Source organism: Pomacea canaliculata, linkage group LG13 (assembly GCF_003073045.1).
Source record: "Pomacea canaliculata isolate SZHN2017 linkage group LG13, ASM307304v1, whole genome shotgun sequence".
In the NCBI taxonomy this organism is placed as follows: domain Eukaryota; kingdom Metazoa; phylum Mollusca; class Gastropoda; order Architaenioglossa; family Ampullariidae; genus Pomacea; species Pomacea canaliculata.
The window spans coordinates 13,715,175-13,741,574 of NC_037602.1; the positions used below are offsets into that span (position 1 = coordinate 13,715,175).

General features: G+C 42.2%; 3 protein-coding genes across 3 annotated transcripts; all 3 read left to right on the plus strand.

Annotated features, from left to right (window-relative positions):
• The first annotated feature begins 11,299 nt into the window (after positions 1–11,299).
• LOC112553821 lies at positions 11,300–12,680 on the plus strand. Its single transcript, XM_025221283.1, has 2 exons — positions 11,300–11,439; positions 11,548–12,680. Exons 1-2 carry the CDS (start codon positions 11,434–11,436, stop codon positions 12,646–12,648), a joined length of 1,107 nt encoding a protein of 368 aa, XP_025077068.1. The 5' UTR covers positions 11,300–11,433; the 3' UTR covers positions 12,649–12,680.
• A 554-nt stretch (positions 12,681–13,234) lies between these two features.
• On the plus strand, positions 13,235–18,734 carry LOC112553822 (pro-interleukin-16-like). The gene is made up of 4 exons (XM_025221284.1): positions 13,235–13,650; positions 13,830–14,016; positions 14,375–14,554; positions 15,289–18,734. Exons 1-4 carry the CDS (start codon positions 13,267–13,269, stop codon positions 15,441–15,443), a joined length of 906 nt encoding a protein of 301 aa, XP_025077069.1. The 5' UTR covers positions 13,235–13,266; the 3' UTR covers positions 15,444–18,734.
• Positions 18,735–22,293: 3,559 nt separating this feature from the next.
• LOC112554093 lies at positions 22,294–26,123 on the plus strand. Its single transcript, XM_025221693.1, has 2 exons — positions 22,294–22,785; positions 24,797–26,123. Exons 1-2 carry the CDS (start codon positions 22,438–22,440, stop codon positions 25,613–25,615), a joined length of 1,167 nt encoding a protein of 388 aa, XP_025077478.1. The 5' UTR covers positions 22,294–22,437; the 3' UTR covers positions 25,616–26,123.
• The last annotated feature ends 277 nt before the right edge of the window (positions 26,124–26,400 follow it).

A 26,400-nucleotide genomic window follows, 5' to 3' on the forward strand; every position in this document is an offset into this window, starting at 1 on the left:
CCGCGAGTGTACTTTCTAAAATGACGTAGCTGTAATTGGCTGTGCTGTACAATGGGGATGTTGGGGAGACCACTTAACGGGAGTATAAGAAACATTACAAGTTGGTTCGGCGGTGGTCGTAGAAGAAATTACCTTTACCATCAAAAACTGCGTGGAATTGCATGGCGAGGGTGTGGTCACTGTTAGGCTAACGCGAAGATTCTGGTTTTTTTTTTACTACCCAAGAACTGCGTTTAGCATATTACACTAATAAAAGTGCTAGCTTGTGTGTTATCAGGTGCTCAGTTGTGCATTGATCTTGAGAGGTGCTTCTCAATTTATTGCATGCGCTTGAACTAGAAATATGCAAAGGTAAAAATTGTTATTATATAGCGCTTATCTCACCTCCAAGTGCATCTGCGGTCGCCTGTGCGAGCTGCCTCTGTAGGAACTCGAATGAGGCTTCGGTAGCATCCACTTGTCTTACGGAGAGGCGCTGATAGTGTAGGGCCTTAAGAGGTAATTGTCGTGGATTTTAAGTGGAAGAAAATGTTCATTCAGGCGTTGTATAGCTTACATAAGCTCTACACCTGTTTTGTGCGCTGCTCACTTTATGGAGAGCCGAGCTGCATTGTTGTTGCAGAAATCAGGTCTTCTAAAGAGAAGGTAGACGAGGTAGAAAGACGTGATGAGCTTGTATTTCGTTCGGATCGTTATTGGGATATGTTTCTCCACATCAGGTTCAGCACAGCACATTCTCCGCCAATGATGTTGCTTCTCAAGGCTTATTGTTCACTGAAAGCCTAGAGGGCTAGAAACTTCGTCATCTAGGGCTTCAATATGATCTCATCGAGCTCATAATGTTCAGTTTTGTACGTGTCTACTGGGAGGGTGTTGGATGTGTGTTGATACCGAGGTTGTGTATGATGATTGTGCTGGAGATTAAGAAATATGCATGTTTGAGAATTAAGACTGTGCGTGTGTGGTGACGGTGGTATGTATGTGTGCGCGCGCGTTCTTGCGTGCGTATGTGAGAGAGGGTGCATCTGAGAGGCCGGTGTGCTTAAGGACATAAACAAGTCGTTTATTTTTACGATGGATTTAGGAGAAGAATAATAGTTATAGGATTTATCTGGAAACATCGTTTATAACAATTAAAGACTGATATATGATCGTGTTGGAGAATGTGAATGTTTGGCACCTATGGCGGGTCTGTAATATGGTTATATTTTCCAGTAAAGACTTCGTGTGTGAGGCGTTAGCATAAACTTGAGTTTTTCTGAACCATCATTTCCCCGACACTGGCCTCCACCACGCGAAGTCCGCGACTCGCACAACCTGAGATCATCTCTCGTTATCTATATATATTATGGAATAACACATCAGCTAATTATCAGATCTGCCATAATAACAAATATAACGCATACGCACTCGTGCGCGGCGCACACACACACAAAGACACACTGACTCTACACTGTATTAAGTTGTTGCTAAATCCTGATTAATGCCGTAGCGTTAACAAGAACTGGTAGAGAAGTGAATCAAAGGCGGGTTAGTGTCCAACTGTCTTGTGTGTTGGAATACCTAGCATCCATCTCTTCCCAAAAGACATTTAGTGCTGTTGGTTTTGTTATAATCGAACAGAATTGGTTTTCTTTCTTGTTTCTTTTCAAGTTTGAGCATTACCGCATCTCAAGGTCAGTCACAAGATTTTTTTCCGCGGTGGTTGGCCTAACATGCTGTCGCTGCCGAGCGCAGTCTCTAGTCTATAGGGCAAGGTAAACCTATCTCCTTTGGACCAAACACATTCCCACGGTTTTTGTTAAAGCAGATTCTGATACCTTAAGTTATTTTGAAAAAATCTGTGGATCTTTAGTACAAAGTTGTCTTCCAGGACCTCTTCAGCTCGTCAGGTCTTAGCTGAGCTTTTGTACTGACTATAGCTGGCAGAGCTTGAGTCACAAACGACAGGAAATGCAACTTGGAGATAACATAGGCAGCAGAAATTGTATATACTTTCCAGTAGAACGTTTACATGACTGGCACAAAAGTACAAAAAGCTACAGGAAGAGCAACAGCTCATACACATCAAGAGCCGCACTGCTCCAACACAACAACTAGGGCACTGCGCTCATCTGGGGAGAGTGGCGAGGTGTGATTCTGTACTTTCTTTCTCTCAGCTGTCTCTATTTGCCCCCACTCTCTACCCCTATGCGTTTATCTGGATTGCAGCGTCTGAACTGCCAGGGTGCTTGCTTTGATGAATGTAGTTGGCAACAATTGAACGAACGGAATGATCGAGAAAAGACTTTTAGGTGAGTGAATCTCCTTGCAGCATGCAGACGAAGCAGTTCCCGAGTTCAACGGGCACTTCGGCCTTGATAGTGATATCCACAAGTAAACGTATAGAAAAGTATTTTTGTAATTTCCAGGAGCCCTTAAGTGCTGATAAGGTGTTAATACAGATATTAGTATAGAGAGTTCTCCATGTGATCATGCGCGCAGGATATGAAGTTATACCCTGAGAACGATCACGATGTTTACTTCGGCAGGCAGCGTGCCTCATCTTGAAGCCGGCTACTGACGGCCTGAGGTGGTTGTGCATAGGAGATGCTGGTCTATTTTTTTCGTTGGAACAGACCGCTATCAACAACAATAAAAGTTTCGGTACGGATAGCACTCAAAAAAATGCGGATGATGAGGAATAAAAATTATGGCCACTGTCCGAATCACGAGCGTGACGACGATTATCAACCTGATCGTAGACAGCGATACACTTGATTATCCAAGCCGGATTGTGAGGTTTATGTTTTATATCTTCGTGTAGCTGGCGAGCTGTTCACTACTTCTTCGCATGACCTTTGAGGTGTTACTTGCCTGTAAAACAATCAACTCATTTCGCAGAATATCTTAACAAGTCGTGGTGCATCGTTTGTGCTTCTCAAGAGACCTTGTTGGACTTACATAACCACTGACCGTGAGATCTGCAAGTGGTCCTCAACCAGAGAGAGTCCTGTGATAGATCGCAGCAGTCGGTGGCTGTGATACGCGCCAGTGTTAGCGGACAAGTGATCAAGTTGGTGAGCACAGCGGCTGGCTAAACTTAATCGATCGAGAGTAGAGGAGAGAGAGGCTTGCTTTGTCGCCAGAGCCCGGCGCAATGATACCTTGTTCTTCACACAGCCCATTGCACACTCTCAACCCATCTCAATTTCACTTACCTTCGAAAAAAGCCCTCCAAATCCAACATACACACAATCTTATAGATCAGCCTCCACAAGACAACCGAGCACATCACTTGCCGACGTGAATCAGGTGTTTCTCAGGGTTGGTGAGGATTCTGGCCACGCCATTTGGAAAAAGGCCTTGGAATTAGCATGGAGTTGTGTGTCGTCGGAGGAACAAGAGGTGACGGGGATATTTGGTTCGTTGATTTTTTAGTAGATGTGTGAAACCTTTGTCGAGGTAATTGGCTTTTCGTTGTTGATGTTTCTGCTCTGCGTTCTTTTTTTTCTGACTGCTTGTTCGGTTTCTGTCTCATGTTTTAAAAAAGCTAGTTGCTGATTTTATAGCTTCTTGACAAAGATGATTCTCTATCAGTTAGGGCTGTAATTATAAAAGTGTGAATGTATAGTACTGTATATTATGATTATAGTCGTTTAGAGATAGCATCTTGGTTTTATAGAATGTGATTTGTGGCGTTCTTTAATTATACAACATGATGGACAATTGGTATTGGATTATAAATACGTTGTTTTCAGATTCCTAGATAATGTGTTTTGTATTGCAACGCTTGATACTAGTAGAATGATGCATACTAGTATTATTATCTTTTCCTGCGGTAATACCTGTTAGTTAGCGCGTGGTGGAACTTAACCCGAGGAATGCTGGGTGCATTGTGATGCTCGAATGAGTGTGGAAAATGACGCAAGTGTCTCACACCACATACAAAGTCTGAGGGATGAATTGACGTTTGCTGTGTTTGCGACAGCTCATGATCGCTGCTCTTGCACTTGAGGGTGTTGTAGTAGCAGGTAGGTGGCTTCTTACAAACGCTGCAGCGTGCAAATTCTTCTGGTGATCTACGTAGTTAATTGCACTACAAATTGTTGTATACGACACAGTGCCTGGGCAGTTCAGTGTCAACGTTTGTAAGTACCGTTGTACCTGTCATGCTACGCTAGATAAAAGAAATACCTAATACATGTCTTTCGGTTTCGTTCTATAAGCTGTAGAATAATTATTGTACCCATATCAAGGGCGTCCACGCCCGGTGATCTGAGGCCAGTGTTGTTGCTCCGCTGACAGTCGACTGGTAAAGGCTGTATATCGAAGTTCGGACGCCACAGGTCGAATGGTTCATGAGAGATCGATTGATTTGGCAGCGTTAAATAAGAACGACTAAAGACTCTAGGGTCAGCGCGGTGCACCAGGAATTCGAATCGTGTCGTGCTTAGCGGAGGGGCACGTGGGAAGTGAGGGAGGGCAAGGTGCTGGAAGCGGAATGAAGCGTCTTCCTGGCTTGACGGTTGACCGGATGCACTCTGCAATGTGCGGGCTCTAACTGGCCACATGCATAACAAAGTTATCACTGAAACAGATTCTATCCATTTGGAAACTTCGAACTTCTCTGTTTAACGAACGCTCAATAGTTCGCTAAATCTGAGTTGGTAATCGCTTATGCTAAGTGTGCTTAGCATGCTTGTAGATTTCAAGCTTTGGTATAGATGGGTGTCCGAGTGTTTATTAATTATTGGGTCCCGAGAGTTGAGCGAGTAAAAACAAACTTGTAATTATGTGGGTTGAAGAGAATTGCTTCATGTTTAGTTGTTGCGAGAGGCTTTAGTCGTAGACTTGGTGGATGGACTAGGCTTACTGTCCGTTTGCAAAAATGGTAGGACAGGCGGACTGAAATGACCCTACCCTGCCCTCATCTCAAAGATTTTCGTCACATCGCATTTCAGTGACAGAATATCTGCTCTGCACATATCTGAATGTGGTGTCGAAAGCTATAGACCACCATTGCAGAATGGTCGTGCTGGCTATAGAGTTCGCTATACCGGTTGCGCTACATTCGACAATCCGCTATGATGGAGGAGTTATCGAGGACGCGACGGGTGGGTGGGAAGTTACCAATGCATGGTAGTAGAGAAGAATTACGGAATTGTTTCCTGGACGAAAAGGCTACTAAAGTTTGCCGGCAAGTGTGCGTTAGGAACGACATGCCATCCTTTCGCGGCAGGCAGCGGACAACCCCTTGTTCCTCCAACCAGCCATCACCAGGTCGCAGACAAACTGTGGTAAAAAGCCGGGCTTCGATAGGATGCGCTATATTCCAGTTTCGAGAATAGGTATCTGTGTTTTGTTTAGGGGGACTTGCCTGCTGCCCCCTGGTCTACATATTCGCCAATGTAGATTCATCAAGTAAAGTTAGAAGCAGCTGTTTTCTCGTTCAACCAGTCCGCTGCAACTCTGTGGAATTTGGGGAAACTTTGCGCTTGTACAAGGTCGTGAGTGGTTTTGACAGGAGCAAAAACTATGCAGTGTGTATAAACACCTAATCTTGGCCACAGGCGAGGTGTTCATTATTCAAAGGTGCGTGTCCTATCCACTTTGCCGCCGCTGCTCGGCTGCCATCTGAAGTTTCCTTTCTGCTCCTCTTGAATAGCGCTGTTGCGGTACGTGGTTATTAAGCTGTAAATCATGAGGCTTGTTTTTTGCGAGGGTTTTTTGTTCTCTTCTGTATATACTATAGTAGAAGAGTGTGTATTAATTGAGTGAAATAATAGTGTTTTCCTTTCTCATCTTAACTTCACTGCGCGCACACAAGACATACACGTCACAACAACGAAGAGAAGATGGATTCCGAACTATATGTTGTTTGTCAGATTGGTAAATTTCCATGTTCTGTGATCTGTATTATTCGTAGCTTCGTTTTGTTTATTTTCGGTTATTATCCTTATAAATTTATAAGTGATGTCGCGGCGTCACCGTCTATCTCTAGACGGTGTCCCCTGATGCCGCACTCCGTACAGTTTGTGGACTGTGTCGTGCCAGGTAATTCTTGTGACAGCCGGCGACCGGTCGCAGAACACGGCGGATTTAAGACCAGAATAACATTGGAGAATTAGTGACCGATGGGGATTTATTTGGTGCTACTGTTGTTTCTCGTGGTTAGAGGGTTGTGCTGCCTGTGTCTGGTGTAGAAGGGAGGGACGGTCAGGTGTGTGTCTTTCTGATTGCACATTGCTGAACCTTCGTCGGTGCTGCGTTGGAGGTGATTCGGTAATGATTATATTACATTGGAACTGGCAGGTGGCTTAGCAAATCATCGAGATACTTTTCCTGAACGGGAATAATTAATACACGCTAATTGGAGCATCACCTACTTACACTAGTTTGATTTTTGTCTAACCTGAAGTAAATTCTCTACGCACTGTATATATGATTAAATGCGTTGTTGGCTTCTCGCGTCTTCAAATTTCACATCATTCGGTGTTATTAGCTGTCTGATAGTAATAGGATTTCTAATAAGCATATTGCTCTTCTTAAGTGGTTATTTGCTGTATTTATTTTGTCACTGATAAAATTAGCAAACTTTTAAATGTTGGCATTATTCTTATAGCAGTTAATTTTATCACACCTACCCAGAAATTCGGTGTTGACTTGATTTGAAATCACTTTCCTGGCACAGGTCGACGTGCCGACGCAGGCTTGGAGTTATCGCCCCGGTGCGTATCTATCGTACTTTTGACGTGATAGCCAGGTAACATTGTCATATTGTGATTTAGGTTTTTTTTTTGTGAGGAATTTCACGGATCAGGACAGCAGAATCGTGATAGGTTTTTGAGGTAAGCTAACGTCACGTACATAACAACAATTAGTAATTGGCGGCTCGATCTGTAGTAAAATTCACCGGCGAATAATTATAATCAAAGCGGGTAAACATCAAGCATGGAAGGAAAAAAATACACACGAATGTCAACAAAAAAAAGTATTTCTCAGCTGTTAAACAGCCTGCGAATTCCATGTAAACAATAAGGCAGGAGCTATTGTGTTGCAGGAATTATAACAAGTAACCAAGTGATGCATTTGTGTATAAACTCGTTATAACCTTTTATCTCTGGATATGCTGTCACATTTATTAATGTAAAACCATCGTTTTGGATACACAATGCAGACAGCTAGTTGGAAAAGCACTGTGGAATGATGGCAACGCATGCTATGACGGTGTATCTTACTCGCCCACGCGGCTAGAAAAGTGTAGTGTTAAGTAGACTATTGTTTACATGCTTTGATCACATAGCAACTGTAGTAAGGAAAATGTATTTTCCATGTAGTAGACACGAGTGTCATTACATGCATTTGGTTTGCTGAGTCCGTTACTACAGAACCTATCATGGAAGTGTATAGGTGGATCTGCTTGTCTTTCCTCAAAGACAACTGCTAATCTTGCGAAAGTGACTCAGTGTTAGTCTGGCGAGCTAAAACAGAATTGCAAAACCGAAGTTGTACCTAATGCTCGTTTAGGTTCGAGTACCGGGAAGACGGGGAATCTCTGCAGCAGATACCCGTGGCTATGTCGTAGCCCGTGTCCAGATACATAAATAGGATCAAGCCGATGACGTGTATCTTGTAAAGGCCTGTGAGACCAACGCTCTGTCCAGCACGCGCTTTCCTGCTCTTCTGAACATAATCGGTATCGCAACGTCGGGTGGCTGCATGGGAGGGAGACAGTTGGTTCTACGACAAAGACGTTGGTCGTCGTCACCTAGTTGGATCGGTGTAGCGGAGTTATCAAACTCCCCGGAACGTGCGGTCCATCCTCAATAACGTTTTATCTGACATGAAAATTCTTAGAGTCATTATTATAGCTACAATGTCTGAGACAGTCTTGCTTCATGGTAAAGCTGGGAAATGTTCACACACCATGAAGATATCTTTTTTAATGTTTCAAATGTTGGACACAATTTGGCGAAGCAATTTCAGACCAACCAGTCTGTTGTGATGACTGCTGGAGTAGCAGAATGAGGCAAAAATTGTCTTGTCATATTTCCCCTAAACGTGTCTTGGTTTCTTAAGTTTCATTTTGCCTTTTCCCCAGCAATATAGGGGAGTCTCGTGGTGCAACAGTTAGGGGCTGTCAGCAATACATTCATTCATGATTGGCTGTCCTGGGTTCAGATCTTGTCTTGGGCAAACTGCTTTTTCTTTGCATGTGACATCTGTTTATAGCGCTGGCCTTTGCGGTCTATATACGCTAACGCTCGTGTAAAACACTACCTCCCCCATCTACGTCTCAGCAATATGGGAACTTTGTATTGACCATAATAAAATCACCAAAATCCCGGAAAATAGAGATGCAAATTAATATTATTGCTTCAGGTTATCACAGGGCTCTGGTATTTAAGAGTGTGTTTTTCCTATTTTTTTTACATGTATCCTAAACCAAAACATATTTTTTTGTTTAGAATAATGATCAAACTAAAATGTTGGTGTTCACAAGGACTAAGGATGTGTATTCTCTCCAGAAGTGATGGTGATTTGATTAGTAATTCAGAATCGTGAAACATGAGATCTGAGAGAACAAGAGAAGGGGAAGAGGGAGTGTATGTATAGTATGTGTGTTTGCAAGCAATGTAGGCTAAGGCATGATAGTCGGACTTATGAGAGCATACCTCGATGAAGTGAAGATAGTGTTCCAAAGCTGCTTAAGTTCTCTTGAAGTCGCCAAGCTGCAGCCCATAATTAGACACATTGGTGTTAAATGGTGTGATTAGTGTTCACAAGAGTTTCGTGAGGAGTCATCTCAGGCAAAAATATATCATCAGATGGTTCTACACCTGATGATATACTATAATAACCTGTATATAGACACATAACAAAGCAGACTCTGATAGTTATAAGTATAAGATGGAAATCGTATTTGGTGATACAGCTTAAATACACTTGTATGCGAATACTTGAGATCCTATCAAAATCCCGTCACTTGTTTCGTTGAAGAGTCAGGCTCATAATCAGAAAAGAGGAAATAAATTGCTAAAACTGGCTAGTTTGCTAACAATACTGTGACAGTGAAGAAGCGGAAGAAAAGCTGGAATAGTAAACTGAATTTGATAGTTCGTTACATCAAAAGACCAACTCAGCAAGGTAATTTTTTTTTCATGTTTCCATTAAATGTCAGCATGAGGTCTGCAGCAATTGTGCAGTTATTTTAGCTGTATTTCCTTTTACAGTACATGATGTATTTGTGTTTTTCCTCACAGGTTTCCTTTTAGTTCATGACTAATTGGATTTTTAATTTTTGAGATTCAGCATCTTAAAACCTATTCCAGATAATCAAAGTTATTACTGCTGGTCTGCTCTGAAATTGCTACTGTAATTTATTTTTTATTAATGTTGAAGATGAAGTGTTTAATTTTGATGGTTGCAGAGTTGGTGATTATATTTTATGCGTGAATACGAACTGAACTCACCGGCCAGCTCGAAGGACGTGTGCAGCAGGTGTTTCGTCTACTTCCAAGGGGCCTGGTCAAGCTGCTGGTCAGCACTCAAGCCCCAGCAACAGCTGGTAATAGCAGTGAGATGCCTTCCTTTCATCTGTTTAGTTTTAGCAGTCACAGATGCTTGCATGCATCCACATACAAATACACAAAGAATTTTTTGACACAAAGTATAAACAATTTGTGATGTAAATATTTGTGAAATACTAGCATGTGATTTTACATTATGGTCATTTGCCAGAAGATATTTTGTCCTTTTCTCATCAGTATACTTCAGACACTGGCTTAAGATATTAAATTGAATAATCTAAACTGACACTCATTCTCCATTTTTTATGTTCCTTTCTGTGATACTTCATAATAAGTTACAACCAAAGGCCTATATTCCAGTAGCTTTATGTTCACAAATTCCCTGTCCTCCATCAGCTTTGATATGAATTGTTTGAAGTGTACTTTCGGCTTGCAGAAAACAGAAAAGTAATTGTGAATTGTGTTTTTTTATTCCATTTTCTTACAGTCGCTGAGCCAGCAGGGGGCCTTCTTTCACCTAGACAAAGTGGCACAGTAAGAGTATCTCCCCTCCCCTTCGCATCAGCAAGTGCTGATAACTCATCCATTCCAGTTACTTCCCCTGCATCTGACCGTGCTGTATCTGCAGTAACAAACTCAGCACAGACTCCTTGTGCTGCTGTAGCATCTGAAGAAGAAGACACAGAAGACATGTCAGGTAGCCCTTTTAGACTTTCAAAAGCCCTGAGCCCTCGTGGTGGGACTATGCCTTTTGAAGCTCCAAAACCAACCCCTAGGCAGAAGGTTACAGTGCCAACACCTGCAGCAAAGGTTCAGAGTGACCTTAGCAAGGATGAAGGAAATGCCAATGCTGTTGCCTCCACTAGAAAAGCTGATTTTGTGACGACTGCTGCACGGCGACCATCTGCCAGGGATGAAGATCTTCCTGAGACACCCGAAGTTTTTCCTTCCCAGATAAAAGCTACAGAGAATGTAGTCCCAATGTCAACAGAAGAAACTATGCTTTCAGAACAGTACATTTCCAGCACTGTCTCCATTATGAATGCTGCTCGCCATCCTTCTGGTGTTGACATTCCTCGAGAAGAAGTCCTACCTGTGTTTGCAGAGGCAGCAAAGAAGTTGCCTCCAACACCTGTGCCAAGAAGTAAAGTTGGAAGTCCTCCCAAAAGGCAGGAAAATGACCAAGAGGAGATAACTTTGTCAAACTTGACCAGCTCATATGCCGAAAGAGAAGTGGGCGCACCAGTGAGGGAAGAGATAGTCACATGTAAACCTGTCATCTATTCTGATAATACACAAGATACCTTCGCCTCCCAAGGTCCCACCTCCAGTTGCTCCCAAACCCAGCCGCGTATCAGACTTACCTGTTTTTGGTGCTCATACAAATGATGGTGTAGTAGAGGTGCTCTCTCCCACATTTGTGTCACCAAGGCTGATCGAGTTTGTAGATCCTTCTGTTGCTTCTCCAGAGGAGCAGCTGAAATGTCGCAAGTTTGTATCATCAGCAGCACGCATGTTTGAAGAGAAAGCAACAGAAAAACCAGTCCATAACATGACTAAAGCCATCAGGTCTTCATTGCCCATCACTTCTGTTATCCAGACCTTCAGTAAGGAGGGAGAGGTAGAGGCACATGGTGGCAAGCCTATCAATAGGGCCCTCATGCCAGACAGAGAAAAGCGAAAAAGCACACCACTGTTTACTGCAGTCACATCTGCTGGGTTAACAAAACCTGCAAGCTTGTCTCCACTTAAAGACGTTCCAACGTCTAACAGGGTAGGTGATGCAAAGCGTGCGTTGGCCCAGAAGGTGGTGGAGAACAGTCCACCAGAAAGGACCCCTCGAATCAACTCAGCCCTTCAGCCAAGACGTCTCTGTTGAAACAGGATTGGCAAGAAGAGCAGCATGTGACGTCTCCACCTCATGTTGGTAAGGCTGAAAACTTTGATTTGTCTTTTAAACCGCCTTCACATTCTTCCATTCACTTTGTGCACACTGGTGATTCACATGAGCACTTCCCTTCTTTATTTACTACAGCACAAGAAGCCACAGAGGATGGCAAACAACCTAAAATGGTTTTCTCATCCAGTTCTTTGCATCATTGTGATAAAAAAAGCGATTCTTCCTCCTCAAGCTCTTCCAGTAAATCTAGGGGGATCAGATGTGTTAGATTCAACCATAAGAAAGTTTGATGATCTTTTGTCGGACAAGCTTGAGGAAGAACACCTCACAGTGTCCAACAGTGTCTCTCTAGACCTTGAATCATGGAATGCTACTCGAGAAGCTGCAAGAAGGAAGGGTAAAAAGGAAGTTACAGAGAGACAAGATTTTGGTTTACTTGCCTCAGAGACAAAGGACATAGTGAATTCACAGCCTGCAGAACAGAAAGATGTTGCAATTAGCAACACTGATGAGATTTCTTCAAATGGAATTTCTCAGATGTCACCAACATTTAAGAAAGCAAATACAGAAATACATGATGCTTTCGCAGATGTTCATAGCAACTCAGTGACACAAGACTTGCACCAAGAGTCACAGGTAACAAAAGAAGATGATGCCAAAGATATTATCTACAGAGTTGTGAAGGTAGAAATACATCAGTGTCCTGAAACACTAAGTGATTTGACACTTCAAAGAACAGTCAAAACAGATGAGCCACAACAAAAAATGTCATCTCTAGGTGATGGAGATGCCAAAGATTATCCTGATCAAAAAATTTCAACAATAATAAATGATAAAAAAGATCAAGATGTTGACTCAAATGAGCTTGAAGCTGTCTCAGAGCAACTTTATGAACAGCATGCTTCAGCTTTAGTGGAGAGTGTTCTGAAGCATGCGTTGAGCGATGTAGCCTCTAAAAAGACCAAAGATGTGAACAATGTTGATACTTCTCTTGCTTCACCTTCTCTGCCAGAAGAGGAACCTCCACCTCTGCCGGGTGCTCCACCTCCCCCACTCATTTTGCGAGATCCAGCAAATGTTCTCATCACTGCAGCAGATTTAGAAGAAATACTCCAGTCATCCAACAGTGAACAGATACCACTATCAGAGGTGGACAGAGACTTCACAGAGTTTGACAGATCTCCTCGGTCTAATCAGCCAGTAAGTGATACCTGTCTGAGGACTCAGGTGTGCTAGATGAGGAGGATTCACCACACAAGCAATGTGGATTCTTCAACATTTGAGTTAGTGATGACACCGGACGAGGTCATTGCTTCAGTGGTGCCCTCTGGAGGAATCAGTGCCATCTTCATATCAGATAAGGCAGCAGCACTCCTCTGTGCCTGGCGTTGCTGATTTAAGTGGTGCCAATGCTAGCAAAGATGTATCAGACTTTTTGGTTGACAGTGTTGTTGATGTTCACACGGATTTCAGTTTGAGTGCACCGCAAATGTCAGCTCACTGTGGATATGTCTTTGTCACAAATTTCACCATCATCACAAAGCACTGTCACAGGCACTTCTCAGGAAGCAGCCCATTTGTCTTACTCTTCAAATTCTGAAATTTCCAATTTGCAGGATTCCCACTTCCCAAAATGCTCTTCAGTTCCTCACCAGGTCCTGGAGGTGGTGTCCCCTGGTGGAGCCAGTACAACTGGTAAAGGTGTTGAAATTGATACAAAGGACTTGTGTAAGTCTCCTAGCACTGAAAGGTACACAGGGGACCTAACACAGAGTTCCTGTTTAAATGACAACATGAGGAGTAATGCAGTTCAGTGTGATCAGGTATGCGACGTCAATTCCACAGTAGCAGATAATGAATCTTTCAGCATATCTGGCACAGCTTCACCACATAAACCTGACATATCTTCCAATCAGAAGCAAGCTGAAGGAGCTCAGCAAGACAAAAGAAGACTTTGTGGAAATTATTAGTCCGCGAACTTTGTATTTTCTGGATCCAAGTGGCAGTCTCTTTCTCCAGTGTCCTGCCTCATCTCCAGTTTCTCTCAGCACCTCCATGTTGTGGCAAGTGTCCTCCTTACACCCACAGCAGCTGCTAGATCTGGTTGCTAAGGGCAACGAGGAACTAACTTCTGCACAACTGCCTTCCTCATTGGAGCTGAAGCTTGTAGCTGCCCAGAGTTTGGATGGTGGAGTGTTAAATGTGGATGTAACACAGCGGGAAGATTACTTTGTGCAGGTGAGTTAGTGAAATCTGCTTACTTGTTTGTTAATTTGCTTGGAAAATCTAGACAGCTGGACTCTTGTAACTAATAACTTGCACTATGGTTGCTTTTTGTCTGGGCAATGACAAGTGACTGTGACATGATTCAGTTAATATTTCAAAGTATATATTAATCACTTTGGCTTCTCCTGTAGGTGACCAAAGTCAAAAGTGTGAATAGCACTGTGCAGGAGGGAGATGTGTTGCTGTCAGTTGATGGTCAAAGTTTAAGGCACAAGAGACCAGCGCAAGTCTTTGCAGTTCTGGAGGACACCCATCCCAAGAGTGTTGTTTTGATTGCCCGAGGCCTCAAGCTCAAGCTGCTTAGCGTTTCAGAAACAGGTAAAGCATTTGTTATTCACTCGATTTGGATAAAATTATTGGAGGCTTGTGTTGTGAACTTTTAACTGCATTTGATGTCTCACTATCTGTTGCATTGTTGTCATTGATTGTTTCCAGGTCTGTAAAGAACACAATACTATCTCTACCTATAAACATCTTTGTCATGAATTCCATTTAAAACTTGCTATGCAGGAGTTTTTACAGCCTTTTGTCCACAAATTGACATGAAGCATAAAGCATGATTCTGCATCATCTTAAAATCAGTGCTTAGACTTACTTTTATGTGACTTTTATGTGCAGTGTTACTGTTGTCATCCGTGTATTTAGAACATTTCATTGAAGAACTATTTATTTGCAGGTTCTGAGGAGAAAAAAACAACACCACCATCCAAGCCACCATCTGGCACAGAGCTCATGGCATCTGGAGTGTTTGAAGTTGTTATGATCAAAGGACCCACAGGAGTTGGCTTCTGTTTAGAGGGAGGAAAAGCATCACCTCTAGGAGACCTTCCTATAGTCATTAAACGCATCTTCAAAGGTCAGTTTCTGTTGTTTCAATAAATGTGTGAGAGAGAGTAGTTTTTTTGTCATTTGTTCTTGTTTCATTTTCCATAGCCAGTTTGAAGGCCTGCAAGGCCAAAATAGAATGAGAAATGTTCATAGGTGTTAAAAAATATTATGGCCTACAAATAATCTGCTTGCTTTTATAAAGGCAGATGCTTTTAACTTAAACTTATTGACTTGATATTGTACGTTCATAGTGATTCACTGTTGCAAAGTGGTTAGATGTCATGGAGAATGATAAAATGATTGTCAAATGGAATTAAGGTACTATTGTCAAATCAGTATCTAAGGTAAAAATACTGCTCTCTGACCATTTAGAGACTTACATAAGATAAACAGTTCTTGGTTGTTTTTTTCTGCATGTGATCTTTATTGGACTCTCACCTTTCAGGTACATCTATTTGCCCTCTTTTACATAGATTTACTACCTAAAACTAAAAAACGCTTTTTAGAATTATGTTTGTATTTGAAGATAATTATTTATTTACATGGTATATGTTGGTCATATTTGTCTCATTCCTAGTTATTAGACACAGTTATTTAAGTTGTACATGCCTGGGACATAACAGATGTATCCATCATTCAGCTTTGTAGGATGTTTAGGGAGAAAATCCAGTGCTCCTTGTGAGTTGAAGCAGATATTGATATATTTTAGTGTTTTTATCACGGTAAAACGTCACTGAAAAACTTTTTTTTTTAATCACTCAGGAGGTCCAGCTGAAAAGTGTGGTCAGTTGAAGGTGAAGGATGAAATACTGGCTGTGAATGGTGTGGACTTTACAGAAATGAGACACTACGAAGCTTGGAATCATCTGAAGTTCCTTGAGGATGGGGAAGTTCACATCAAGATTAGGCGCCATTGAACTTAAGAGTAATGGAATTTTTTTTGAACCATCAGATCTTGAATTGCATGGGTCAAGTTATCAGTATGCTTTAATTATTTATCTGAAAATTTTATTAGAATGAACTTAAAAGAATGAAGAGACTGTCAGATAGTCATTAATTGTGGCCTATTGGCTTCACCTAAATGAAGAGAACTGTCCAACATAATGATGGGGTTGGTAAATCAAGTTTGGTTTTTTTCACTTGAGAAATATGTAAATAATGATGCTCTCATGATCACGAACAGTGTTTCCTTATTATTATCGAAATTTTATGGCATTCTGTCACCATAAACTTCAGCAACAGAAACATAGAAAATAGTATGGTCTCAGCATCAGAGTGTTATGATATTCACATTATCACAGGTTTATTGATATTAATTTTTGATACTCCCATTGTCACAGATTTCTGATATTTCTGCTATCACCAATTCCCTGCTTTGCTTGCAAGCTTACTGTATATAAATTCCAGTCATAATCTGCATAGTGTTAGCACTGAAAAGGTGTTACTGTCATCAAAAACTGTAAAAACTTTCAAGAAGGATATAAAAAGACATTTTAGTTTCTGATGCCTATAGCTCAGTGCTAATTTTTTAAATTTTTATTTGGGATGAATCACATTTGATTGGTATTTTTCACAAATATGCTTTCAGTAAACTTGGCAAAAAAAATTAAGATCAAATCACTGTTTTAACAATTAATGTTTAAATAAGGATTTTGCTGTTCACTGGAAGCATTCTCTGTCAATATCCAAGATAACATTTAAGATGTCTTGCTACAAAGTTATGCTGAACAAATTACTTCAAAGCTTACTGTATTAACCTGTAAAATAGATGTGTATGCATCCATGTGACAAAACATTGCTCTAGACTGCTTACTTCTTAGTGTTTATATTTTTTGTACATTTCCATGCATTTATGTCTTTGTGTGAGTGTGTAATAATATAATATTTATTCAGTTTTTGGGAGGCCATCTGGCCCACATCATCACATGCTGCTGGTTACATGGATGTCAACAGTGGGGGGCTGTACAAGATCAACATTTCAGTTATGTTTGAGGCTTCAATTTAATATAAACAATATAATGACATCAATATTGAACAGTTATATGTAATCTGTCATGGTGTCCTCATTTTCAGGCATTCTGTTTATGTAGAGGGCAATATTAATGGCTACTTTTCCCTTAAGGTTCTTAACAAAAGGTGAACCTTAGAGGGTAAGGGGAATTAACGATAAAAGAGTGGAATATATCTATCACGTAAGGCTGTATATTTAGAACATATTAGCAAAAAATACAATCCTTAATGAAGCCACCATTTATAAAAACTAATTTTTTGTTTTATCCATATTAACTGTAAGTTGCCATTTGTTACAAAATGTTTATAGATAGTAGATTTTACATTGAAGGGCATCAGGAATCAGCAACAATGGCAATGTCATATTCATACATCAAAAGTATCCCATGTGGATCTGCCACGTACACCACATAATGTTAAATCTGACCAAGGTGTGGGTGTGTGTGTGCATGTGTATGTGTTTAACTTTGGTAGATGTGTTGTTTGTACAGACAGCTTCACTCTTGAATTACTATCCTGTGCATTGATCTGATTGTGAAATGGAATCTTCTGATGGATAATAATCTTTATGAATATTTTTCTAGTTTTGTAAAAGAAAATTATGTTTAAGTTTATAATCATGTCTTAGTTACAGCAAACTGGTGGTACATCATTGGCTGTAGATGCTAAAAGTCTTGTACAGAGTATAGTTGTGACCTTAATGTCTACTACCAAATTAACTTCCTCACCTTGTAGCTTTTGAAGAAAACTGTAATTTGTACTTCTTACCCACCTTTGTTCAAGTCTGATTGTGTCACAAATATCCAAACCATACCTCTGGTGAAAACAATATTGTAAAGATATTAAAAATACAGAAGGCAATAAGTCATTTAGAAGGCAACCACTTCTGCCACAATTTTACCTTTTAGAGCCTGCTTAAAGTATTATGCGCTTGTGATTGGATGCTATCGTATCTATAATGTGGTCAGTGTTGCAAATTTGTGACCACTGACTCATTATGAAATCAGTTACGACCATCAGAAATGTGTCTGGCAAAAAAGAAAATGAAAGTGGCTATATCTGAAAAATTTTGTATTTCTTTGTGGCCTATAAGATCCTGATTCAGTTCTGGGTTTGGTATCTTTCACAATATTTGCACAGTATAAAGTGTATACATTATCTGGTCAAAGTTTTCTTATGTTTATGGCACATGATTGATCTATATTTATTGAAATTTTATTGGATAATAGTTTTGTAGAAATTCTAATAATGCGTGCTGTATTTACAACTGAAAGAGGTGAAGGTAATTAAAATGTAAATAAAATATAACTTTCAAAACCTCCTTCACTTAAGATGAGGTAAGATGTGGTCTGTCTGATAAAGACAGGTTTGAATGCATGTTTTGAGGGCTGCTTTATCATTGTTTTAGAGGACCTGCATTTAGCAACATTTCAATGAGCAGATATACCAGGTGATAAATATTTTTCAAGTTTCTACTTACAAGAAAATCAAAACTGCAGTCTGGATATATTACACAGATATATTTATATAGGTGTGTGTGTATAAAATATATATCTTATTTTAGAATGCCTTTTTATTGACAATATTTTTTATCATTGACAGATTTGCAATAATAAGAGCTGATGAACTGTCTCTTCATTGTTTTTCTCCCTTAGATCTTATTTACTACAAGCTCAACATTCATTAATGAAATATGAAGATGTATATATTAGCATAAACTTACAACTTTCAGATTTCTTCCCTTTATCAACAGGAAGTTTTTTAAAACAAATTTTGGTTGAGAACATACAGTCTTTTGGTTTTGATACCAGAGCTTCAGAAGTATGCATAATTACTGAAATATGTAAGCCTGTATAAAAATATTTCTTGGTTGATGATGGTGTGCTATCAATAAACACTTAACGCAAAAAAATAAAAGATTGTGTGAGACTGATGCACATAAGTTGGCACTGTTTATGTACATGACATGAATATTTGCACAGAAGGTATATGTTTGTTATAAAAATGATTTTAAGAATAACAAATTGTAAAATTGTCAAAATACAAGCTTTCATTGTATATGTTCTCCAGTTCTATGGATATAATGTTATTGTAAACATTTATAAGTATGAAAATACACAAAGTATATAATTTGTAATATCTTATTGTGTAGTGTGTATGGCACTAACCAGATTACCAATAAACATCTGGACTGATCATTGTGGGTTTTTTAAACCTAATGTGTATTTAACATTTGTATATAATCAAACTTGCACACACACAGATATATTCATTATGATATTAAGGTGAAAAGAGTCAACAGACATAACTGGATTGTTTTATTCGAAATATTTTAGGACACTGAAAAGTTAAACAAGTTTTAAGGTCACATAGCTGTGCAGGCTTTATCTGGTCTGTGCAAAAACTGTAAACATTTGGGCCCCATCAACAATCAAATAGACCCTATAACCATAGCCTATCATTTGAAGAAAGTCCAAAACTAAAAACTACATGATGCCGCTAGTAAAACTACAGGACCTTAATGCGAGTTTTGAGCTCTATCATGTATGCACCAGTCAGATGGTCCTATACCACAAACTAATATCACACCGACTCTTTAGCTACGATATCAGTTTTGGGCATTTATTAGCCTGCACTCGCAGTTCCTGCTCTCTTCCGACTGCTATTCTAAATAAGTATTTTATCTCCGAAACAATTGAGGTACATTTTTAAAATCAAATTTCAACTGTGCAAACGTGGGCATAAAACATGTCAAACTTATCTGGCGTCCTCTTTTTTTAACAAAATATTTTGCCGTTTCCTCCGGTACTTTCGACTGTGGAGGCAGCCCCCTGCACTGGTCGTCATGTGACGTGTCTCTGAACCTCCAGCTTAGCTTCTGCACGATGCGACTTCTCTGAGTTTTGCCGAGGGCCTCTAAGTAGGAAGTGTCAGGTGTTCGCACGTGCCAAACCACGACGTCTGCTTTTGCCGTCGCCCGGGTTCTTAGCGTGCCCTCCCTCCCGTGGCCCTGTGATCTTCGGAGTTTAGCAAAAGTCAGCCCGTGACCCACAGCTTCCTCTCCGTCCAACCTCTTCGCCCCTCCCGTCCACGTGACCTTTTATCGAAGAAAATTTCGGACACTCCCACTCTTCGTTCCATCATCCATGATGCCTGTCCCATTTCCCACGGGAATGGGATTTGGATTCCAAACGCTTTTTTCTCGCTTTTAAAATCTGAATGAAATAACAGTAACCGACTACCTTGATGTGTGCTGTTCCATCCACACTGACGTTTCCCAGTATGGACAACACTGTATGGGGCCTGCCTAAAGTCCCTTCCCTTCACTGACAAAAAGTGGTATGTAAAAAAGGGTTAGGAGTGAGTAGAGTTTGAAAATAGGATGAGAGATGTAGTGGGTGATGTGGGAAACCAAAGAACTGACAAACAGACTGAGTACATGGAATAGGAAAGAAAAAACTGTGACGATTGAAGCTAAGTATGGTACACCAGCAGCCCAGGTTATCAAACAGGTTATAATATCATACAGGTTATAATACAGCCCAGGTTATCTCAATACAGCTGCCTACTCCCTTGTCGGGTAGGACCCACGCCACGCGCATGTCCGCGCCATTTGTCCCATCCTGACCAAATTATTCACGATTATTCATTTTCTTCTCATCTGTGGAAAGGCTGTATACCATATGTTTGGTTAGTGTAGTTTGCTCTAGAGCGTTTTTGTTTTAATGTTTATTTTATGTTTTATGTTAGCGGTCACTATGGAAAAAAATACTCCCAGAGCCAATATTCACAGAGTTTATTCGAGGGATCATATGAGAGAAAGAGAGCGCGGCTCTTAGCTCTTTGATCTTATTCCATATCGTCGTGATGGCTGGTCGTATGGCAGGTGAAGGGACATCCTCCTCACAATGGCGGGTAACAGATAAAGTTAATGGTTATTGAGGTTCATCCCGTTTGCTTCTACTTTTGTTATAAAGTTAGACTGCCAGTGACACAGATTTTAGCAGTCCTGGAATCTTGTTGAAGATTCGTAAATATGTTTATAAAGTGGTTGAATTTGTGTTTGGCTGATGGATAACTCATAATTATGCATTTAACATGATCGTTAAAAAAAAAACCCACTGTAAAGCGAGCTCTTATATTGTGTCTTGTGTGTGTGTACCTGTGTTTGAGTTTGATGAGTGACCTGTCTTTCAGTTCTTCTGTTTGTTTGTTATCTCTTCTTTTAATTGGCTTCTTTTCTTCAGCTCCGTTTGCCTGGTCTGTGTTTTATTCCTTTCATCTCAGTTTTTCTTTCCTTCCAACCTTATTTTTACCCGTCTCATACTTTCATTATCGCCTTTTGTCACGTGGGTGTCTGCAATCTGTTTTTGCTGACCTCTGTCCGTGACCTGCTGTTTAATTATTTTCTAACATGTTTTCCGACCGATTTCAGCTATCCGGCAAGACATTAAAACAAGGCATAACAACTTTTTGTGAAGGGTATGGCTAAGAAGTCTGCCAAGTCTCTTTGCCAACAAGTCCCTCGGCTCATGCTCGAGGGAAACGAAATAGAAAAACTGTAGGAATGGCTACCTGGCCTGTGTCCAGATGCACGAGCAAGTACCAGATGACTACGCCGGGCTTATAACACTACTGTTTAAACGAGAAGTAGAAACTAAGAGACTTAAGACACTATTCTTCATAAATAAATGGAAGACAGCTGAATCGATTGAAAACAGGAAAATTCGCGGTCAGCGCAGTGATTGCTTTAAAAAAAATTGGCATTGATAGGGATATTCAATACAGTGTGAAATATAATCTCGTGTAATAATCTTCCCTAAAACTAAATCAAAAAGTAAATGTAGTTTTTATTATAATAGTATGTACACCAAAGTCGTTGATTCTTGTTGATTATGGCGCCATGGACTGTTTGCATTGTCTGTTCCTTCTTGTCTACTTCATTAGAAGACCAGTTCTTGACCCGTAGTTGTTGGCTCGCCATAAAGCATCGTTTCTTCCCCTCTCTTTCGCCCATATATATATATATATTTTGTTTCTGTTCTTAACCCCAATGTCTGTATCATGCAGCCAGGCCACACCTCAGAAAAAACCGCCCATGAGGCTTAGCACCATCGCCGCCCACGTGACAAAACTTGTATTCCGACTCATTTCACCTTCTTAACAAGAAGCCGATTTGTCCCAGTCGTCGCAAGGGACGCCGAAGGAAAGACTGCGAGGAATGTCTTTTTGACTCCGATTGCTGGCCGGAGGGGGGCAGTACTTAAAGGGCAAAGGTCTGTGCTACGTCACTCGAGGGATTAGAAGGCTGGCCACAAAGGTGGGCTGCGCGACAGAGACAGCGTCAGACCACCTGACGTCGGGCGGTCGTTGGCAAAGCCGTGGTGGCCTTCATTTGTTCTTCTTAGACTGGCGTTACAGTCTTAGCATCGTTGTCGACCTGTGCTGTGCAGACCTCCAAAGGTCAACTAGTTCCAGTTTATGTGGAAAGAACTCGACACGCTTCAGTGTCTAATTTACAGTACATACATGACGAAGTTCAAAGAACGAAGGTCACCAAAGTACTGTGACAGTGATCAAGTACTTAATATAAAACAGTAATAGAATACAGTCAAGTACTGTAATATTGTATTTCATTAACAAAATCCCGAGCACAGAGGGGAATAGAAGGCTTAACTCGTTATAATCGGTTCGTCGTAGCTGTTATGGACCTGCATTGCATCATTATGACATCTGTTTCCGTTTGTCTCCCTTTACTGCTGTTGCTTCCCCTGACGTTAACTTTGGACGACCGATGCTCCAGCAGTAACTGCCAGCCCCCGAGTTGTCGCTGTCCGGGTCACAACATCCCTGGAGGCTTCGAACCGGAGGAGGTGCCCCAGATGGTTCTGATCACCTTCGATGATGCCGTCAACTGGGACAACTGGGACTTTTACCTCCGCCTCTTCCCGCCGGATGGAAGCCGGCGAACCCCAACGGCTGTCCGGCGGCGGCTACGTTGTTCGTATCCAACAATTTCACGGACTACTGCATGGTGCGCAAGCTGCACGGACGCGGCTTGGAAATCGCGGACCACAGTCTGACCACCGTCTGCCGCACGCCTGGTGGGCCGAGGCCTCGCGAGAGGACATCGAGAACGAGATCGTCACCCAGCGTCATAACCTGGCCCAACTGGCGGACATCCCCGTCACTGACATCCGCGGCTGGCGATCACCCTTCCTTCAGCCCAGCGGGGACAACATGTTTGAGGTTAGTCCTACATGGGTCCGAAGTTTCTGGAAGGTTGTTTCTCGTGTGTGTCACCAGTTTGCAGGCTGAACTAGCTCACGCTCGCAATTTTTTCCCCCATTTCACCCAATCTGACACTACCTGGCCGCTTTCTCAGACTTATTCAATAATACCTCAGCAATTTCCTTCTGTGACGCTTTGCGGTAATTGGAAGAGTCCTCGCCGCATAATGTGACATATGGTGTACTTCAGTTCTGTGGTCTCTAACTCAGACTGAAATAACTCTAGCATCCACGTCTTCTTACCACCGGAAACTTCAGTCTGGGGTAAGAATATGTCTGGAAGTGTATCACAGCAACTAAAGCTCGTACTGCTGGCTGGTAAAGGTCGTAACTTGAGGAGTGAGGATTTCGAGCCCTCCCTACTAATTTGGGGCCACTGAGTTACTCGATTTTCTCTGCCTCGCTGTCGTCTCAAGTACCCAATCCACGGCTAGGTCAACGCTGCGTCACACGGGAAGCGAACCGACTAACATATTTGCCACTGAGTTTGGACGTTACTGTCGTAACCATTACGATACTACTAAGATATTCGTTTCTGGCTTTGCGAAGACTGACCGTGATAACTACATTATTTCTCCCCTAGCCTTCACGCAATTTTCAATTTTAAAAACCTGTTGCTTGTAGCTGGGTGCACCAGCAGAATCAGTTTGGACGACCACTACGATGACGACGACAATACTGCTGCTGCTGCTGCTGCTGCTGCTGATGATGATGATGATGATGATGATGATGATGATGATGATGATGATAATTAGTGTTACTGTCGCGTAACCGTCCCTGACGTCGCCACACAGCAGTAAAGAAGAAAAAATGAACGGTACAAAACAAATTTATTACACACAAAAAATGCTAGTGAAATCTCTCAAATGCACACCTGCACACCCACACTTAAAAAGAGAGTGAAAGGAAAAAGAGAAAAGAAAAACTGCCCTGTTCACAGGCGAGAGACAAATAAAAAACAAAAGGGGACACAGCACCCGCACGCACTGCTGTGTGGCAAGTCTATTGTCCGGTCAAGGTGTCCGCCGACTGCAGCTTGCCCTCTGGCCCTGCATGACGCTCCACCGCTGACTCCCCTTCCTCTCTTCCAGGCAGGTTCCCCGGGGGCCCTCTGCAGGTGCGAAACCGGTGCAGCCCGTTGGTCACGTTAGCCCCTGCTCACAGCTCCGCAGGAAGACTCGGGGAACAGCAGGGTCACCTGTCCACGCGCTGACAGGGCGATGAGGGCGCAGGGTGGACGGGCGGACAGTTGGGGTCCTTGACGTAATGACGGGCGTAGATGGAGAAGTGGGAGAGTGGAGACGAAGCCTGTAAAGAGAGCAGTCCATACAATTGTCCAGCAACAGGTGGCTCTCGTGAAACTGCTCCAGGTCCCACTCTTAGATAAACATTTCTAAACATGTCCTATATATATATACAAACCACCAGACTATTACATCTAAATTCTAAATCCACACAAGGAAAAGCAGGTGAGCGCCACATGCAACTCGACCCGGACATCCCAATTCTAAGCTAACAGGTGATGTAACACGTTCCGCACTCTAAATCTGAAGAACATAGTTATTAGACATACACAAAAACACACACAATACTTTTGATGTAGCCGAGTGGTGGGGATTGTGGAGTGAAGGCACAAGGCTCCCGCCGACAGAGCTCTGTGGATAGACAAGGCACGCAAGCCATCACACCACTACAAGGTAGCATGTACCAACTGGTGGTGGCTAGAATAGTGCGAAACCCCAAAAAGATAGACGTCCACTCATCCAAACGGTTTGCGACAGGTCGTCTGCAGAAAAAGGCGCCGGCTGCCAGGGCCCCGGTCTCACACCATCCTGCACGTCCGGCACTGCCCGTTGCTGGAGGACGACAGGCCTAATATGAAGACAGTCAAACAATCACCAACACGCGACAGTTACTACTTTTTATTGTATTCGCCTCTTTTACGGGCTTTATTTTTTCCTTTTCGACAGGTTTTGTACGAGAACAACTTCACGTATGACGCCACCATGACCTACCCGTTTCCCCGCAACGTCTTCTCACCCGTAATGTGGCCTTTCACCCTGGACTACTCCTACACTTTGGTCTGCAACATCCAGCCCTGCCCCAAGCAGACGTATCCAGGGCTGTGGGTGATACCTGTGGTGGTCATGATGGACTACCGCGAGCACCTGCCCTGCGCCTACGTGGACCATTGCACCAACGAGCCCCGCAACCAGTATGAAAGCTTCGAGATGTTGTGGAAAAACTTTCTGCGCAACTACCGCACCAACCGCGCCCCGGTCTACGTCAACCTGCACTCCGTGTGGCTGGAGACAGATTTCCACATGGAGGCCATGGATGAATTCATTCAGCGCCTGCTGGGCATGAAGGACGTGTACCTGCTGTCGGTGCATAAGGCTCTGGAGTGGGTCAGCCACCCGACACCGCTGTCACGCATCATGGACTTCAAGCCCTGGCAGTGCGACTTCACGCCGAACCAGGAGGACAAGGAGTTCTGCTCCTTCACCTTCCGTCCCATCAAGTCCACCACCACCCGCCGCACCACCACCACTTCCCGCACGCGCTACCACAACACCGCCGAAGACCAAGACAACGACATCGACGATGAGGAGGATAGAGACCACAACGGCTTTGCGAAAGAGAACATGGAAGACAATAGGGGGAAGGGACACAGACATCACGCACACCGCCCGTGGTTTCTGAGGGGCACCGCGGTCAGCTCCCTCCCGCCAGTCGAGGTTATCCTGCTGCTTGCAGGGCTGAGTGTTCTCATGTTTGTGAGCACGTGACGTGAATAAATGAATGTTGTTACAGAGAGAGAGCGAGAAAGAAAGTATAAATTGTGTGTGTGAGAGAGAGAAGAGCGAACGGCAAGTATAAAATTTGTTTTTAGTTGTTCTGTTGTCGAATTACTAGCAGTATGATAAATAACTTTTGTCGTTTTAAAACGTAAAGCTTTCGTTTCCATCACGTAGTGACGTAAGATTGTATTTACCGGAACTCCTGCTGAGGACAATCATTTCTGTGTACATGCGCGTGATTGCAATAGCATTGTGCACAAGATCACGTGTTCATGGCGACACTGACGGACACCAGTTGCCCCGAGCTTTAACAAAATTCTCAATGCATTCTTCAAGAAGGATTTTCTCTTTGACAACAGACATGGCGCGTTTGTTTTCCTCACTTCAATTACAACTTTTATGTCATGTCAGATGATCATCATTATTACAGGAAATGTGATCTCTATGTTTTTATCACGATTCTTTTGTTTTTTGTTTATCCTAATAAAGTCTTTTGATAAGAGCAACTTCTTCTATTGTGACCTGGTCGTCAGGGCAACATTTTACAGCCTTTGGCCCTGTAAGTTGTAGTTCCAAAGAACCAGAGAGTGTCTATGTGTAACTGGATGACCACAGGCATACTAGCGAGTATGTTACCCGCTCACCTGAGGATCTCACACAGGTAACATTGAGAACAATTCATCTGTTACATCCTAGTTGTGGCAGCCTTATAATTGATCTCTATTGTTTGTGATGAAAGCTATTATGTGTAATTGAGTCTCTGCCTGTGTCCG

What these genes read in the sequence shown, in the direction of transcription:
- LOC112554093 (XM_025221693.1), top strand. Translation starts at nt 22,438, where the DNA reads ATGATGCCGTCAACTGGGACAACTGGGACTTTTACCTCCGCCTCTTCC. An exon ending in GCGGGGACAACATGTTTGAG is followed by an intron (nt 22,786 to 24,796) that starts GTTAGTCCTACA and finishes CCTTTTCGACAG; the next exon opens with GTTTTGTACGAGAACAACTT.
- LOC112553822 (XM_025221284.1), top strand. Translation starts at nt 13,267, where the DNA reads ATGAATCTTTCAGCATATCTGGCACAGCTTCACCACATAAACCTGACA. An exon ending in GGGAAGATTACTTTGTGCAG is followed by an intron (nt 13,651 to 13,829) that starts GTGAGTTAGTGA and finishes CTTCTCCTGTAG; the next exon opens with GTGACCAAAGTCAAAAGTGT. An exon ending in GCTTAGCGTTTCAGAAACAG is followed by an intron (nt 14,017 to 14,374) that starts GTAAAGCATTTG and finishes ATTTATTTGCAG; the next exon opens with GTTCTGAGGAGAAAAAAACA.